Source organism: Bufo bufo, chromosome 3 (genome assembly GCF_905171765.1).
Source record: "Bufo bufo chromosome 3, aBufBuf1.1, whole genome shotgun sequence".
Lineage (NCBI taxonomy): Eukaryota > Metazoa > Chordata > Amphibia > Anura > Bufonidae > Bufo > Bufo bufo.
The window spans coordinates 34,175,706-34,192,641 of NC_053391.1; the positions used below are offsets into that span (position 1 = coordinate 34,175,706).

Below are 16,936 nucleotides of genomic sequence, written 5' to 3' on the forward strand. Positions count from 1 at the left end.
TTAATGTAATTTCAGCTGCTTGCCTGCTGCTAGTGTGTGTCAGGCCGACTTCAACTGACTGTAGTGTGCCCACTGCCAGTGCCCACCCCTGTCATACCGAGTGGCACAGGACTTTGCTTAAAAAATAGGCACTTAATTTTTACACTTTAATCTAAGGTTAGTTGCCTGCCAGTGTGTGTCAGGCTGACTTCCACTGACTGTAGTGTGCCCACTGCCAGTGCCCACCACTCATACCGGCTGGCACAGGACTTTGCTTAAAAAAGGCATTTAATTTTTACACTTTAATGTAATTTCAGCTGCTTGCCTGCTGCTAGTGTGTGTCAGGCCGACTTCAACTGACTGTAGTGTGCCCACTGCCAGTGCCCACCCCTGTCATACCGAGTGGCACAGGACTTTGCTTAAAAAATAGGCACTTAATTTTTACACTTTAATCTAAGGTTAGTTGCCTGCCAGTGTGTGTCAGGCTGACTTCCACTGACTGTAGTGTGCCCACTGCCAGTGCCCACCACTCATACCGGCTGGCACAGGACTTTGCATAAAAAAGGCATTTAATTTTTACACTTTAGTGTAATTTCAGCTGCTTGCCTGCTGCTAGTGTGTGTCAGGCCGACTTCAACTGACTGTAGTGTGCCCACTGCCAGTGCCCACCCCTGTCATACCGAGTGGCACAGGACTTTGCTTAAAAAATAGGCACTTAATTTTTACACTTTAATCTAAGGTTAGTTGCCTGCCAGTGTGTGTCAGGCTGACTTCCACTGACTGTAGTGTGCCCACTGCCAGTGCCCACCACTCATACCGGCTGGCACAGGACTTTGCTTAAAAAAGGCATTTAATTTTTACACTTTAATGTAATTTCAGCTGCTTGCCTGCTGCTAGTGTGTGTCAGGCCGACTTCAACTGACTGTAGTGTGCCCACTGCCAGTGCCCACCCCTGTCATACCGAGTGGCACAGGACTTTGCTTAAAAAATAGGCACTTAATTTTTACTCTTTAATCTAAGGTTAGTTGCCTGCCAGTGTGTGTCAGGCTGACTTCCACTGACTGTAGTGTGCCCACTGCCAGTGCCCACCACTCATACCGGCTGGCACAGGACTTTGCATAAAAAAGGCATTTAATTTTTACACTTTAGTGTAATTTCAGCTGCTTGCCTGCTGCTAGTGTGTGTCAGGCCGACTTCAACTGACTGTAGTGTGCCCACTGCCAGTGCCAACCACTGATACCGGGTGGCACAGTAGCTTGCCGATAAATAAGGCATTTAATTTTTAGACAGTAGTCTAAATTCAGTTGCTTGCCTGCTGCCAGTGTGTGTCAGGCCCGCTTCCACTGACTGTAGTGTGCCCACTGCCAGTGCCAACCACTGATACCGGGTGGCACAGTAGCTTGCCGATAAATAAGGCATTTAATTTTTAGACAGTAGTCTAAATTCAGTTGCTTGCCTGCTGCCAGTGTGTGTCAGGCCCTCTTCCACTGACTGTAGTGTGCCCACTGCCAGTGCCAACCATTCATACCGGGTGGCACAGTAGCTTGCCGATAAATAAGGCATTTAATTTTTACACTTTAGTGTAATTTCAGTTGCTTGCCTGCTGCCAGTGTGTGTCAGGCCCGCTTCCACTGACTGTAGTGTGCCCACTGCCAGTGCCAACCACTGATACCGGGTGGCACAGTAGCTTGCCGATAAATAAGGCATTTAATTTTTAGACAGTAGTCTAAATTCAGTTGCTTGCCTGCTGCCAGTGTGTGTCAGGCCCTCTTCCACTGACTGTAGTGTGCCCACTGCCAGTGCCAACCATTCATACCGGGTGGCACAGTAGCTTGCCGATAAATAAGGCATTTAATTTTTACACTTTAGTGTAATTTCAGTTGCTTGCCTGCTGCCAGTGTGTGTCAGGCCCTCTTCCACTGACTGTAGTGTGCCCACTGCCAGTGCCAACCACTGATACCGGGTGGCACAGTAGCTTGCCGATAAATAAGGCATTTAATTTTTAGACAGTAGTCTAAATTCAGTTGCTTGCCTGCTGCCAGTGTGTGTCAGGCCCACTTCCACAGACTGTAGTGTGCCCACTGCCAGTGCCAACCACTCATACCGGGTGGCACAGTACCTAGCACGCGTAGTACCACTTATCTAAAAAAAAAATGACAGGCAGAGGCAGGCCACCCCGCAGGGGCCGTCGTGGTCGTGGTGCTGTGATTTCCACTGTCCCTGGAATAATGCCCAGTTTTCAGAGGCCACGTACCCTGAACCCGAAAAATTCAGAGGACGTAGTTGACTGGCTTAGACAGGACACCCAATCTTTAACAGCTTCCGCTAAGAACCTTGACGCACCATCCTCCTCCAACTCAGCTTCGGTCACCTGCTCTCAAGTTACCACGCACCCGCCCGTCGCCACTACCACCACAGCCACCACAGCCGCTTCACTTGATCCGTCAGAGGAGTTATTTACACATCAGTTGGATGCAATTAGTGATGCGCAACCATTATTGCCAGATGATGTAGATTACGGGGATATGTCTCAGTCAGGCAGGATTACACACATGGACGTACAGTGTGATGATGATGATGTTGTACCCGCTGCTGCTTCCTTTGCTGAGGTGTCAGATGATACAAGTGAAGCGGTTGATGATGACGATGTGTCCACGGATGCCACGTGGGTGCCTGCTCGAAGAGAAGAAGAGGGGGAAAGTTCTGAAGGGGAGACAGAGAGAATGAGGAGACGAGTTGGAAGCAGGGGGAGGTCGTCGCAAGGAGTTAGTGGCACAGTCAGACAGCATGTATCGGCACCTGGGGTCAGCCAGACAGCACGCCAGTCAACGCATGCTGTTGCCACCACTAGAATGCCGTCATTGCAAAGCTCAGCAGTGTGGCATTTTTTTTGTGTGTCTGCCTCTGATAAAAGCAATGCCATTTGCAACCTGTGCCAAAAGAAACTGAGTCGTGGGAAGTCCAACACCCACCTTGGTACAACTGCTTTGCGAAGGCACATGATCTCACATCACAAACGCCTATGGGATCAACACATGAGTACAAGCAGCACACAAACTCAAAGCCACCATGCTCCTCCTGGTCCTGCATCTTCAGCCACGTCAACCACTGCTGTCCTCCCTGCCCCCTCTCAACCACCCGCCACTCCATCTCTCACCTTCAGCAGTTCCTGCTCATCTGCCCACAGTCAGGTGTCTGTCAAGGACATGTTTGAGCATAAGAAGCCAATGTCACAAAGTCACCCCCTTGCCCGGCGACTGACAGCTGGCTTGACGGAACTCTTAGCCCGCCAGCTTTTACCATACCAGCTGGTAGAGTCTGAGGCCTTCAAAAAATTTGTCGCTATTGGGACACCACAGTGGAAGGTACCCGGACGAAATTTTTTTTCAAAAAAGGCAATCCCAAACCTCTACCATGTCATTGAAAAGGAAGTCATGGCATCTCTGGCATACAGTGTTGGGGCAAGGGTCCATCTGACCACTGATACCTGGTCTGCAAAGCACGGTCAGGGCAGGTATATCACGTATACTGCGCATTGGGTCAACCTGCTGACGGCTGACAAGCATGGAATGCGTGGCTCTGCAGCGGAGTTGGTGACACCACCACGACTTGCAGGCAGACCTACTGCCACCTCCTCTACTCCTACTCCATCCTCTTTAATTTCCTCCTCGGCTGAGTCCTCTTCTGCTGCGGCGTCTGGCTGCACATCAACTGATTCCCCCCAGCTCCCCAGGGGCTATTCCACATCCCGGATACGACAGTGTAACGCTATCTTGGGGTTGACTTGCCTGAAAGCAGAGAGCCACACAGGACCAGCACTCCTGTCCGCCCTGAACGCACAGGTGGATCAGTGGCTGACCCCGCACCAACTGGAGATCGGCAAAGTGGTGTGTGACAATGGAAGCAATCTGTTGGCGGCATTAAATTTGGGCAAGTTGTCACATGTGCCGTGCATGGCACATGTGTTGAATCTCATCGTACAACGTTTTGTGTCTAAGTACCCAGGCTTACAGGACGTCCTCAAGCAGGCCAGGAAGGTGTGTGGCCATTTCAGGCGTTCCTACACGGCCATGGCGCACTTTTCCGATATTCAGCGGCGAAACAACATGCCAGTGAGGCGCTTGATATGCGACAGCCCGACACGTTGGAATTCAACACTCCTAATGTTCGACCGCCTGCTCCAACAAGAAAAAGCCGTCAACGAGTATTTGTATGACCGGGGTGCTAGGACAGCCTCTGCGGAGCTGGGAATCTTTTTGCCACGTTACTGGACACTCATGCGCAATGCCTGTAGGCTTATGCGTCCTTTTGAGGAGGTGACAAACCTAGTCAGTCGCACCGAAGGCACCATCAGCGACCTCATCCCATTTGTTTTCTTCCTGGAGCGTGCCCTGCGAAGAGTTCTGGATCAGGCTGTAGATGAGCGTGAAGAGGAAGAGGAAGAGTTGTGGTCACCATCACCACCAGAAACAGCCTTGTCATCATCGCTTGCCGGACCTGCAGCAACGCTGGAAGAGGAGTATGAGGAAGAGGAGTCAGAGGAGGAATGTGGCGGCTTTGAGGAGGAGGAAGACCAACCACAGCAGGCACCCCAGGGTGCTCGTTGTTGTCACCTATCTGGGACCCATGGTGTTGTACGTGGCTGGGGGGAAGAACAGACCGTCAATGACATCAGTGAGGACGAGGAACGGGAAATGAGAAGCTCTGCATCCAACCTTGTTCAAATGGGGTCTTTCATGCTGTCATGTCTGTTGAGGGACCCACGTATAAAAAGGATAAAGGAGAACGATCTGTACTGGGTGACCACGCTACTAGACCCCCGGTATAAGCAGAAAGTGGCAGAAATGTTACCAAATTACCGAAAGTCGGAAAGGATGCAGCAGTTCAAAACCAAACTAAAAAATATGCTTTACACAGCTTATAAGGGAGATGTCACAGCACAACGGGAATCTAACAGGGGAAGAGGTGAGTGTAATCCTCCTCCTACCACGGCGGCAAGGACTGGACGATTTACAGATGTGTTGTTGATGGAGGACATGCGGAGCTTTTTCAGTCCTACTCATCGCCACAGCCCTTCGGGATCCAGCCTTAGAGAACGACTCGACCGACAGGTAGCAGACTACCTCGCCTTAACAGCAGATATCGACACTCTGAGGAGCAATGAACCCCTTCACTACTGGGTGTGCAGGCTTGACCTGTGGCCTGAGCTATCCCAGTTTGCGATAGAACTTCTGGCCTGCCCTGCTTCAAGTGTCCTGTCAGAAAGGAGCTTCAGTGCAGCAGGAGGCATTGTCACTGACAAGAGAAGTCGCCTCGGTCAAAAAAGTGTTGATTACCTCACCTTCATAAAGATGAATGAGGCATGGATCCCGAAGGGACTGACAGTGGGGGATACGTTTGACTAACAAAAGGCCTGATTACATGCCTTGGCCTCAAAATGGTCCCCACGCTGCTGTATTTAATGTCTGCATACCGAATGACTTTCGTGAATTCTCCACCACCAACTAGGGTTCAAGCCGTAATGTTTTAGTCACTTTTCTGCCTGGAAAACATAAATTTTTCCGGCCGCTGCTACAATAGCGTCTGCAACAGTGCCATTATTTTTCAGGCATGTGTACATGCCTAATTTTTCTGTCCTATGGTGCAGCACTGTGGCTGCAAAAACAAACCAAAAAAAAAAGGCACATACAAGTGTCAATTCCCCTTCGTGATCGTTACCTTGTTGTGGTGAAGGGGCTTGCGTATCACAATGAAGCAATCATCATCACCTCTATAAAAGTGTGTTGGCAATGTTGCCACACCCCAGATGATAAGGCCGTTGCTTCATTATGGTCAGACCAAAAGCGATCGGGTGGCCACGCTACTAGACCCCCGGTATAAGCAGAAAGTGGCAGAAATGTTACCAAATTACCAAAAGTCGGAAAGGATGCAGCAGTTCAAAACCAAACTAAAAAATATGCTTTACACAGCTTATAAGGGGGATGTCAATGGGGGATTCGACAATGGTTAATCAATTCGACCGGATAGGGTCCGTAACAGGGATTAAACTGATAGCAATAGTACTAGTTAAGACACCACTCATATAGGGTGTCACAGCACATTGCTCTGTGCACGCGCAGTGCCCCAATTTGGGAGTAAGAGGACCGACCAAGCTGCTTTTTCCATCTCCCGGTTCCTGAAATCAATTCAGTTTAGTGTATGAGAGTTTGGTCTGTCACTGTGAAGGCAGTCGAAGGTACCCGGCCTAAATTTTTTTTCATAAAAGGCAATTCCTGATATGGGACGTAACAGGGATTAAACTGATGAGAATAATACTACAGAAAATACCACTCATATCGGTGGAGGGAGCCAGCGTTTTTTTAACCATCTCCCCGTTCAAAAAATCTATTTAATAAATGGCCCCCAGATTGGGGATGTTAGAGGGATTAAACTGATGAGAATAGTACTACAGAAAATACCACTCATATCGGGTGTGACAGTAAATTGCACGGCGCAGATGCAGTCACCGTGGTTTAAAACAGAGTGGAGGGAGCCAGCGTTTTTTTAACCATCTCCCCGTTCGAAAAATCTATTCAATAAATGGCACCCAGATTGGGGACGTTAGAGGGATTAAACTGATGAGAATAGTACTACAGAAAATACCACTCATATCGGGTGTGACAGTAAATTGCACGGCGCAGACGCAGTCACCGTGGTTTAAAACAGAGTGGAGGGAGCCAGGTTTTTTTTAACCATCTCCCCGTTCGAAAAATCTATTCAATAAATGGCACCCAGATTGGGGACGTTAGAGGGATTAAACTGATGAGAATAGTACTACAGAAAATACCACTCATATCGGGTGTGACAGTAAATTGCACGGCGCAGACGCAGTCACCGTGGATTAAAACAGAGTGGAGGGAGCCAGCGTTTTTTTAACCATCTCCCCGTCCGAAAAATCTGTTTAATAAATGGCCCCCAGATTGGGGAGTCGGGGACGTTAGAGGGATTAAACTGATGAGAATAGTACTACAGAAAATACCACTCATATCGGGTGTGACAGTAAATTGCACGGCGCAGACGCAGTCACCGTGGATAAAAACAAAGGGGAGGGAGCCAGCGTTTTTTTAACCATCTCCCCGTTCGAAAAATCAATTCAATTGACCTTTCGGGGACCCTTGGTGTTGTACGTGGCAGGGTGGAGGAAGAAACCTTCAATGACATCACCGGGACGTGGCTAGCTTGGTATCCAACCTTGTGCAAATGGGGAGTTTGCGGTTGTGCAAATGAACTGTTTGCGGTGCATTAAAAGGGGAGTTTGGTCTGTCAATGTCTGTGATGCGGGCGTAACCCTTACACTACCTGATCGATACAACATCATACCTGATCGTATACACACACTGGATGTTTTAAAGCACGTTATTCCAAACAATTTAGGAATGTTAGTTGATTTATGCCCTTTATGGATTAAAACCCGACTCTGCGTCCACTACGTAATTTTCCATGGGAGTTTTGCCATAGATCCCCCTCCGGCATGCCACAGTCCAGGTGTTAGACCCCTTGAAACAACTTTCTCATCACTATTGTGGCCAGAAAGAGTCCCTGTGGGTTTTAAAATTCGCCTGTCTATTGAAGTCTATGGCGGTTCGCCCGGTTCGCCAGTTCGCGAACATTTGCGGAAGTTCGCGTTCGCTGTTCGCGAACTGAAAATTTTATGTTCGCGACATCACTATCCAGGAATTGTGTACAGATCCTAGCAATATGGGGCCGTGCATTATCATGCTGCAACATGAGGTGATGGTCGTGGATGAACGGCACAACAATGGGCCTCAGGATCTCATCACGGTATCTCTGTGCATTCACAATGCCATCAATAAAATGCACCTGTGTTCGCTGCCCATAACATACGCCTGCCCATAGCATAACCCCACCGCCACCATGGGCCACTTGATCCACAACGTTGACGTCAGCAAACCGCTCACCCACACAACGCCACACACGGGACTCATCCATGAACAGAACGCCTCTCCAACGTGCCAGACGCCATCGAATGTGAGCATTTGCCCACTCAAGTCGGTTACGATGACGAACTACAGTCAGGTCCAGACCCCGATGAGGACGACGAGCATGCAGATGAGCTTCCCTGAGACGGTTTCTGACAGTTTGTGGAGAAATTCTTTGGTTATGCAAACCGATTGTTGCTGCAGCTGTCCGGGCGGCTGGTCTCAGACGATCATGGAGGTGAACATGCTGGATGTGGAGGTCCTGGGCTGGTGTGGTTACACGTGGTCTGCGGTTGTGAGGCTGGTTGGATGTACTGCCAAATTCTCTGAAACGCCTTTGAAGACGGCTTATGGTAGAGAAATAAACATTCATTGCACGAGCAACAGCTCTGGTAGACATTCCTGCAGTCAGCATGCCAATTGCATGCCCCCTTCAAACGTTGCGACATCTTTTGCATTGTGCTGTGTGATCAAACTGCACATTTCAGAGTGTCCTTTTTATTGTGGGCAGTCTAAGACACACCTGTGCAATATTCATGCTGTCTAATCAGCACCTTGATATGCCGCACCTGTGAGGTGGGATGGATTATCTCGACAAAGGAGAAGCGCTCACTAACACAGATTTACACAGATTTGTGAACAATATTTGAGAGTAATGGGTCTTTTGTGTCTGTAGAAAATGTTTCAGATCTTTGAGCTCAGCTCATACAAAATGGGAGCAAAACCGAAAGTGTTGCGTTTATATTTTGGTCACTGTATATTATTGTACACAGATGCAGTATAGTAGAAATATTCTCTTACATTTTTTATGATACAATCAGTCTTTGTGGGAATTTTTTAAAATATAAATCTTTATCTGATCACATCATAAAAGTCTTACCTGTAAATATGCCTGTATGTGTTGGGACATTTCCTCAACAGACAATTGTATATCTGATTTTATTCCAAATGTAGCACATTTTGCCTTTTCTCGGATTTCCTTCAGAGATCCTCCGTAAATGGTGTCCTGGCAGTATATGATCTGTTCCATCTTGAACTGTGTGCGGATTGCTTTCTCAGCCTCCTTTTGTTGCTCACTACAAATCTCTTCTAGCTTTCCCTTGATAAGTTAGAAAAAAAGACCATTATAGTGATGGGTGCAGGAGGCACGTAAGGGTTAATTATCGAAAGGTGCAGCTTATCTTCTGGTCTGCTGCTGCAGAATGGAGAGCACCAGGGTCTGAATTACAGGCTTCAGCAGAGCATAGAAACTATAATAAAGCTTGGGCGAATCCACTGTTTTCTGCAGGACCAGGCAATACTTTATAGTATACAGTATGTAGTAGTATAGTATATAGAGATGTGTATAGCAGTATATTATAGTATACAGTATGTAGTAGTATAGAATATAGAGATGTGTATAGCAGTATATTATAGTATACAGTATGTAGTAGTATAGTATATAGAGATGTGTAAAGCAGTATATTATAGTATACAGTATGTAGTAGTATAGTATATAGAGATGTGTATAGCAGTATATTATAGTATACAGTATGTAGTAGTATAGAATATAGAGATGTGTATAGCAGTATATTATAGTATACAGTATGTAGTAGTATAGTATATAGAGATGTGTATAGCAGTACATTATAGTATACAGTATGTAGTAGTATAGTATATAGAGATGTGTATAGCAGTACATTATAGTATACAGTATGTAGTAGTATAGTATATAGAGATGTGTATAGCAGTATATTATAGTATACAGTATGTAGTAGTATAGTATATAGAGATGTGTATAGCAGTATATTATAGTATACAGTATGTAGTAGTATAGTATATAGAGATGTGTATAGCAGTATATTATAGTATACAGTATGTAGTAGTATAGTATATAGAGATGTGTATAGCAGTATATTATAGTATACAGTATGTAGTAGTATAGTATATAGAGATGTGTATAGCAGTATATTATAGTATACAGTATGTAGTAGTATAGTATATAGAGATGTGTATAGCAGTATATTATAGTATACAGTATGTAGTAGTATAGTATATAGAGATGTGTATAGCAGTATATTATAGTATACAGTATGTAGTAGTATAGAATATAGAGATGTGTATAGCAGTATATTATAGTATACAGTATGTAGCAGTATAGTATATAGAGATGTGTATAGCAGTATATTATAGTATACAGTATGTAGTAGTATAGTATATAGAGATGTGTATAGCAGTATATTATAGTATACAGTATGTAGTAGTATAGAATATAGAGATGTGTATAGCAGTATATTATAGTATACAGTATGTAGTAGTATAGTATATAGAGATGTGTATAGCAGTATATTATAGTATACAGTATGTAGTAGTATAGTATATACAGGGAGTGCAGAATTATTAGGCAAGTTGTATTTTTGAGGATTAATTTTATTATTGAACAACAACCATGTTCTCAATGAACCCAAAAAACTCATTAATATCAAAGCTGAATATTTTTGGAAGTAGTTTTTAGTTTATTTTTAGTTTTAGCTATTTTAGGGGGATATCTGTGTGTGCAGGTGACTATTACTGTGCATAATTATTAGGCAACTTAACAAAAAACAAATATATACCCATTTCAATTATTTATTTTTACCAGTGAAACCAATATAACATCTCAACATTCACAAATATATATTTCTGACATTCAAAAACAAAACAAAAACAAATCAGTGACCAATATAGCCACCTTTCTTTGCAAGGACACTCAAAAGCCTGCCATCCATGGATTCTGTCAGTGTTTTGATCTGTTCACCATCAACATTGCGTGCAGCAGCAACTACAGCCTCCCAGACACTGTTCAGAGAGGTGTACTGTTTTCCCTCCTTGTAAATCTCACATTTGATGATGGACCACAGGTTCTCAATGGGGTTCAGATCAGGTGAACAAGGAGGCCATGTCATTAGATTTTCTTCTTTTATACCCTTTCTTGCCAGCCATTTTGTGGAGTACTTGGACGCGTGTGATGGAGCATTGTCCTGCATGAAAATCATGTTTTTCTTGAAGGATGCAGACTTCTTCCTGTACCACTGCTTGAAGAAGGTGTCTTCCAGAAACTGGCAGTAGGACTGGGAGTTGAGCTTGACTCCATCCTCAATCCGAAAAGGCCCCACAAGCTCATCTTTGATGATACCAGCCCAAACCAGTACTCCACCTCCACCTTGCTGGCGTCTGAGTCGGACTGGAGCTCTCTGCCCTTTACCAATCCAGCCACGGGCCCATCCATCTGGCCCATCAAGACTCACTCTCATTTCATCAGTCCATAAAACCTTAGAAAAATCAGTCTTGAGATATTTCTTGGCCCAGTCTTGACGTTTCAGCTTGTGTGTCTTGTTCAGTGGTGGTCGTCTTTCAGCCTTTCTTACCTTGGCCATGTCTCTGAGTATTGCACACCTTGTGCTTTTGGGCACTCCAGTGATGTTGCTGCTCTGAAATATGGCCAAACTGGTGGCAAGTGGCATCTTGGCAGCTGCACGCTTGACTTTCTCAGTTCATGGGCAGTTATTTTGCGCCTTGGTTTTTCCACACGCTTCTTGCGACCCTGTTGACTATTTTGAATGAAACGCTTGATTGTTCGATGATCACGCTTCAGAAGCTTTGCAATGTTAAGAGTGCTGCATCCCTCTGCAAGATATCTCACTATTTTTGACTTTTCTGAGCCTGTCAAGTCCTTCTTTTGACCCATTTTGCCAAAGGAAAGGAAGTTGCCTAATAATTATGCACACCTAATATAGGGTGTTGATGTCATTAGACCACACCCCTTCTCATTACAGAGATGCACATCACCTAATATGCTTAATTGGTAGTAGGCTTTCGAGCCTATACAGCTTGGAGTAAGACAACATGCATAAAGAGGATGATGTGGTCAAAATACTCATTTGCCTAATAATTCTGTACAGGGTGTAGAGATGTGTATAGCAGTATATTATAGTATACCGTATGTAGTAGTATAGAATATAGAGATGTGTATAGCAGTATATTATAGTATACAGTATGTAGTAGTATAGTATATAGAGATGTGTATAGCAGTATATTATAGTATACAGTATGTAGTAGTATAGTATATAGAGATGTGTATAGCAGTATACAGTGGGATGCAAAAGTTTGGGCAACCTTGTTAATCGTCATGATTTTCCTGTATAAATCGTTGGTTGTTACGATAAAAAATGTCAGTTAAATATATCATATAGGAGACACACACAGTGATATTTGAGAAGTGAAATGAAGTTTATTGGATTTACAGAAAGTGTGCTATAATTGTTTAAACAAAATTAGGCAGGTGCATAAATTTGGGCACTGTTGTCATTTTATTGATTCCAAAACCATTAGAACTAATTATTGGAACTCAAATTGGCTTGGTAAGCTCAGTGACCCCTGACCTACATACACAGGTGAATCCAATTATGAGAAAGAGTATTTAAGGGGGTCAATTGTAAGTTTCCCTCCTCTTTTAATTTTCTCTGAAGAGTAGCAACATGGGGGTCTCAAAACAACCCTCAAATGACCTGAAGACAAAGATTGTTCACCATCATGGTTTAGGGGGAGGATACAGAAAGCTGTCTCAGAGATTTCAGCTGTCTGTTTCCACAGTTAGGAACATATTGAGTAAATGGAAGACCACAGGCTCAGTTCAAGTTAAGGCTCGAAGTGGCAGACCAAGAAAGATCTCGGATAGACAGAAGCGACGAATGGTGAGAACAGTCAGAGCCAACCCACAGACCAGCACCAAAGACCTACAACATCATCTTGCTGCAGATGGAGTCACTGTGCATCGTTCAACCATTCGGCGCACTTTACACAAGGAGATGCTGTATGCGAGAGAGATGCAGAGGAAGCCTTTTCTCCGCCCACAGCACAAAAAGTGCCGCTTGAGGTGGGCTAAAGCACATTTGGAGAAGCCAGCTTCATTTTGGAATAAGGTGCTGTGGACTGATGAAACTAAAATTGAGTTATTTGGCCATAACAAGGGGCGTTATGCATGGAGGAAAAAGAACACAGCATTCCAAGAAAAACACCTGCTACCTACAGTAAAATATGGTGGTGGTTCCATCATGCTGTGGGGCTGTGTGGCCAGTGCAGGGACTGGGAATCTTGTCAAAGTTGAGGGACGCATTGATTCCACTCAGTATCAGCAGATTCTGGAGACCAATGTCCAGGAATCAGTGACAAAGCTGAAGCTGCGCCGGGGCTGGATCTTTCAACAAGACAACGACCCTAAACACTGCTCAAAATCCACTAAGGCATTTATGCAGAGGAACAAGTACAACATTCTGGAATGGCCATCTCAGTCCCCAGACCTGAATATAATTGAAAATTTGTGGTGTGACTTAAAGAGAGCTGTCCATGCTCGGAAGCCATCAAACCTGAATGAACTAAAGATGTTTTGTAAAGAGGAATGGTCCAAAATACCTTCAACCAGAATCCAGACTCTCATTGGAACCTACAGGAAGCGTTTAGAGGCTGTAATTTCTGCAAAAGGAGGATCTACTAAATATTGATTTCATTTCTTTTTTGTGGTGCCCAAATTTATGCACCTGCCTAATTTTGTTTAAACAATTATAGCACACTTTCTGTAAATCCAATAAACTTCATTTCAATTCTCAAATATCACTGTGTGTGTCTCCTATATGATATATTTAACTGACATTTTTTATCGTAACAACCAACGATTTATACAGGAAAATCATGACGATTAACAAGGTTGCCCAAACATTCGCATCCCACTGTATTATAGTATACAGTATGTAGTAGTATAGTATATAGAGATGTGTATAGCAGTATATTATAGTATACAGTATGTAGTAGTATAGTATATAGAGATGTGTATAGCAGTATATTATAGTATACAGTATGTAGTAGTATAGTATATAGAGATGTGTATAGCAGTATATTATAGTATACAGTATGTAGCAGTATAGTATATAGAGATGTGTATAGCAGTATATTATAGTATACAGTATGTAGTAGTATAGTATATAGAGATGTGTATAGCAGTATATTATAGTATACAGTATGTAGTAGTATAGTATATAGAGATGTGTATAGCAGTATATTATAGTATACAGTATGTAGTAGTATAGTATATAGAGATGTGTATAGCAGTATATTATAGTATACAGTATGTAGTAGTATAGTATATAGAGATGTGTATAGCAGTATATTATAGTATACAGTATGTAGTAGTATAGTATATAGAGATGTGTATAGCAGTATATTATAGTATACAGTATGTAGTAGTATAGTATATAGAGATGTGTATAGCAGTATATTATAGTATACAGTATGTAGTAGTATAGTATATAGAGATGTGTATAGCAGTATATTATAGTATACAGTATGTAGTAGTATAGTATATAGAGATGTGTATAGCAGTATATTATAGTATACAGTATGTAGTAGTATAGTATATAGAGATGTGTATAGCAGTATATTATAGTATACAGTATGTAGTAGTATAGTATATAGAGATGTGTATAGCAGTATATTATAGTATACAGTATGTAGTAGTATAGAATATAGAGATGTGTATAGCAGTATATTATAGTATACAGTATGTAGTAGTATAGTATATAGAGATGTGTATAGCAGTATATTATAGTATACAGTATGTAGTAGTATAGTATATAGAGATGTGTATAGCAGTATATTATAGTATACAGTATGTAGTAGTATAGTATATAGAGATGTGTATAGCAGTATATTATAGTATACAGTATGTAGTAGTATAGTATATAGAGATGTGTATAGCAGTATATTATAGTATACAGTATGTAGTAGTATAGTATATAGAGATGTGTATAGCAGTATATTATAGTATACAGTATGTAGTAGTATAGTATATAGAGATGTGTATAGCAGTATATTATAGTATACAGTATGTAGTAGTATAGTATATAGAGATGTGTATAGCAGTATATTATAGTATACAGTATGTAGTAGTATAGTATATAGAGATGTGTATAGCAGTATATTATAGTATACAGTATGTAGTAGTATAGTATATAGAGATGTGTATAGCAGTATATTATAGTATACAGTATGTAGTAGTATAGTATATAGAGATGTGTATAGCAGTATATTATAGTATACAGTATGTAGTAGTATAGTATATAGAGATGTGTATAGCAGTATATTATAGTATACAGTATGTAGTAGTACAGTATATAGAGATGTGTATAGCAGTATATTATAGTATACAGTATGTAGTAGTACAGTATATAGAGATGTGTATAGCAGTATATTATAGTATACAGTATGTAGTAGTACAGTATATAGAGATGTGTATAGCAGTATATTATAGTATACAGTATGTAGTAGTACAGTATATAGAGATGTGTATAGCAGTATATTATAGTATACAGTATGTAGTAGTACAGTATATAGAGATGTGTATAGCAGTATATTATAGTATACAGTATGTAGTAGTATAGTATATAGAGATGTGTATAGCAGTATATTATAGTATACAGTATGTAGTAGTATAGAATATAGAGATGTGTATAGCAGTATATTATAGTATACAGTATGTAGTAGTATAGTATATAGAGATGTGTATAGCAGTATATTATAGTATACAGTATGTAGTAGTATAGTATATAGAGATGTGTATAGCAGTATATTATAGTATACAGTATGTAGTAGTATAGTATATAGAGATGTGTATAGCAGTATATTATAGTATACAGTATGTAGTAGTATAGTATATAGAGATGTGTATAGCAGTATATTATAGTATACAGTATGTAGTAGTATAGTATATAGAGATGTGTATAGCAGTATATTATAGTATACAGTATGTAGTAGTATAGTATATAGAGATGTGTATAGCAGTATATTATAGTATACAGTATGTAGTAGTATAGTATATAGAGATGTGTATAGCAGTATATTATAGTATACAGTATGTAGCACTATAGAATATAGAGATGTGTATAGCAGTATATTATAGTATACAGTATGTAGCACTATAGAATATAGAGATGTGTATAGCAGTATATTATAGTATACAGTATGTAGTAGTATAGTATATAGAGATGTGTATAGCAGTATATTATAGTATACAGTATGTAGTAGTATAGTATATAGATAAGTGTATAGCAGTATATTATAGTATACAGTATATAGCAGTATAATATATAGAGATGTGTATAGCAGTATATTATAGTATACAGTATGTAGTAGTATAGTATATAGAGATGTGTATAGCAGTATATTATAGTATACAGTATGTAGTAGTATAGTATATAGATAAGTGTATAGCAGTATATTATAGTATACAGTATGTAGTAGTATAGAATATAGAGATGTGTATAGCAGTATATTATAGTATACAGTATGTAGTAGTATAGTATATAGATAAGTGTATAGCAGTATATTATAGTATACAGTGTCTACAGTAGCAGTATAGTATATAGATAAGTGTATAGCAGTACATTATAGTATACAGTATGTAGCAGTATAGTATATAGAGATGTGTATAGCAGTATATTATAGTATACAGTATGTAGTAGTATAGTATATAGAGATGTGTATAGCAGTATATTATAGTATACAGTATGTAGTAGTATAGTATATAGAGATGTGTATAGCAGTATATTATAGTATACAGTATGTAGTAGTATAGTATATAGAGATGTGTATAGCAGTATATTATAGTATACAGTATGTAGTAGTATAGTATATAGATAAGTGTATAGCAGTACATTATAGTATACAGTATGTAGCACTATAGAATATAGAGATGTGTATAGCAGTATATTATAGTATACAGTGTCTACAGTAGCAGTATAGTATATAGATAAGTGTATAGCAGTACATTATAGTATACAGTATGTAGCACTATAGAATATAGAGATGTGTATAGCAGTATATTATAGTATACATTATGTAGTAGTATAGTATATAGAGATGTGTATAGCAGTATATTATAGTATACAGTGTCTACAGTAGCAGTATAG

At 41.2% G+C, this 16,936-nt stretch overlaps 1 protein-coding gene across 2 annotated transcripts in view; it reads right to left on the reverse strand.

Annotated features, from left to right (window-relative positions):
• LOC120994465 (interferon-induced GTP-binding protein Mx2-like) overlaps window positions 1-16,936 on the reverse strand; it is a 100,740-nt gene that overhangs the window by 6,976 nt on the left and 76,828 nt on the right. For both annotated transcript variants that reach the window (XM_040423060.1, XM_040423061.1), the window contains exon 14: window positions 8,839-9,057. In XM_040423060.1, the coding sequence (XP_040278994.1) occupies window positions 8,839-9,057 (219 nt within the window). The remainder of the gene's footprint in view (window positions 1-8,838; window positions 9,058-16,936) is intronic.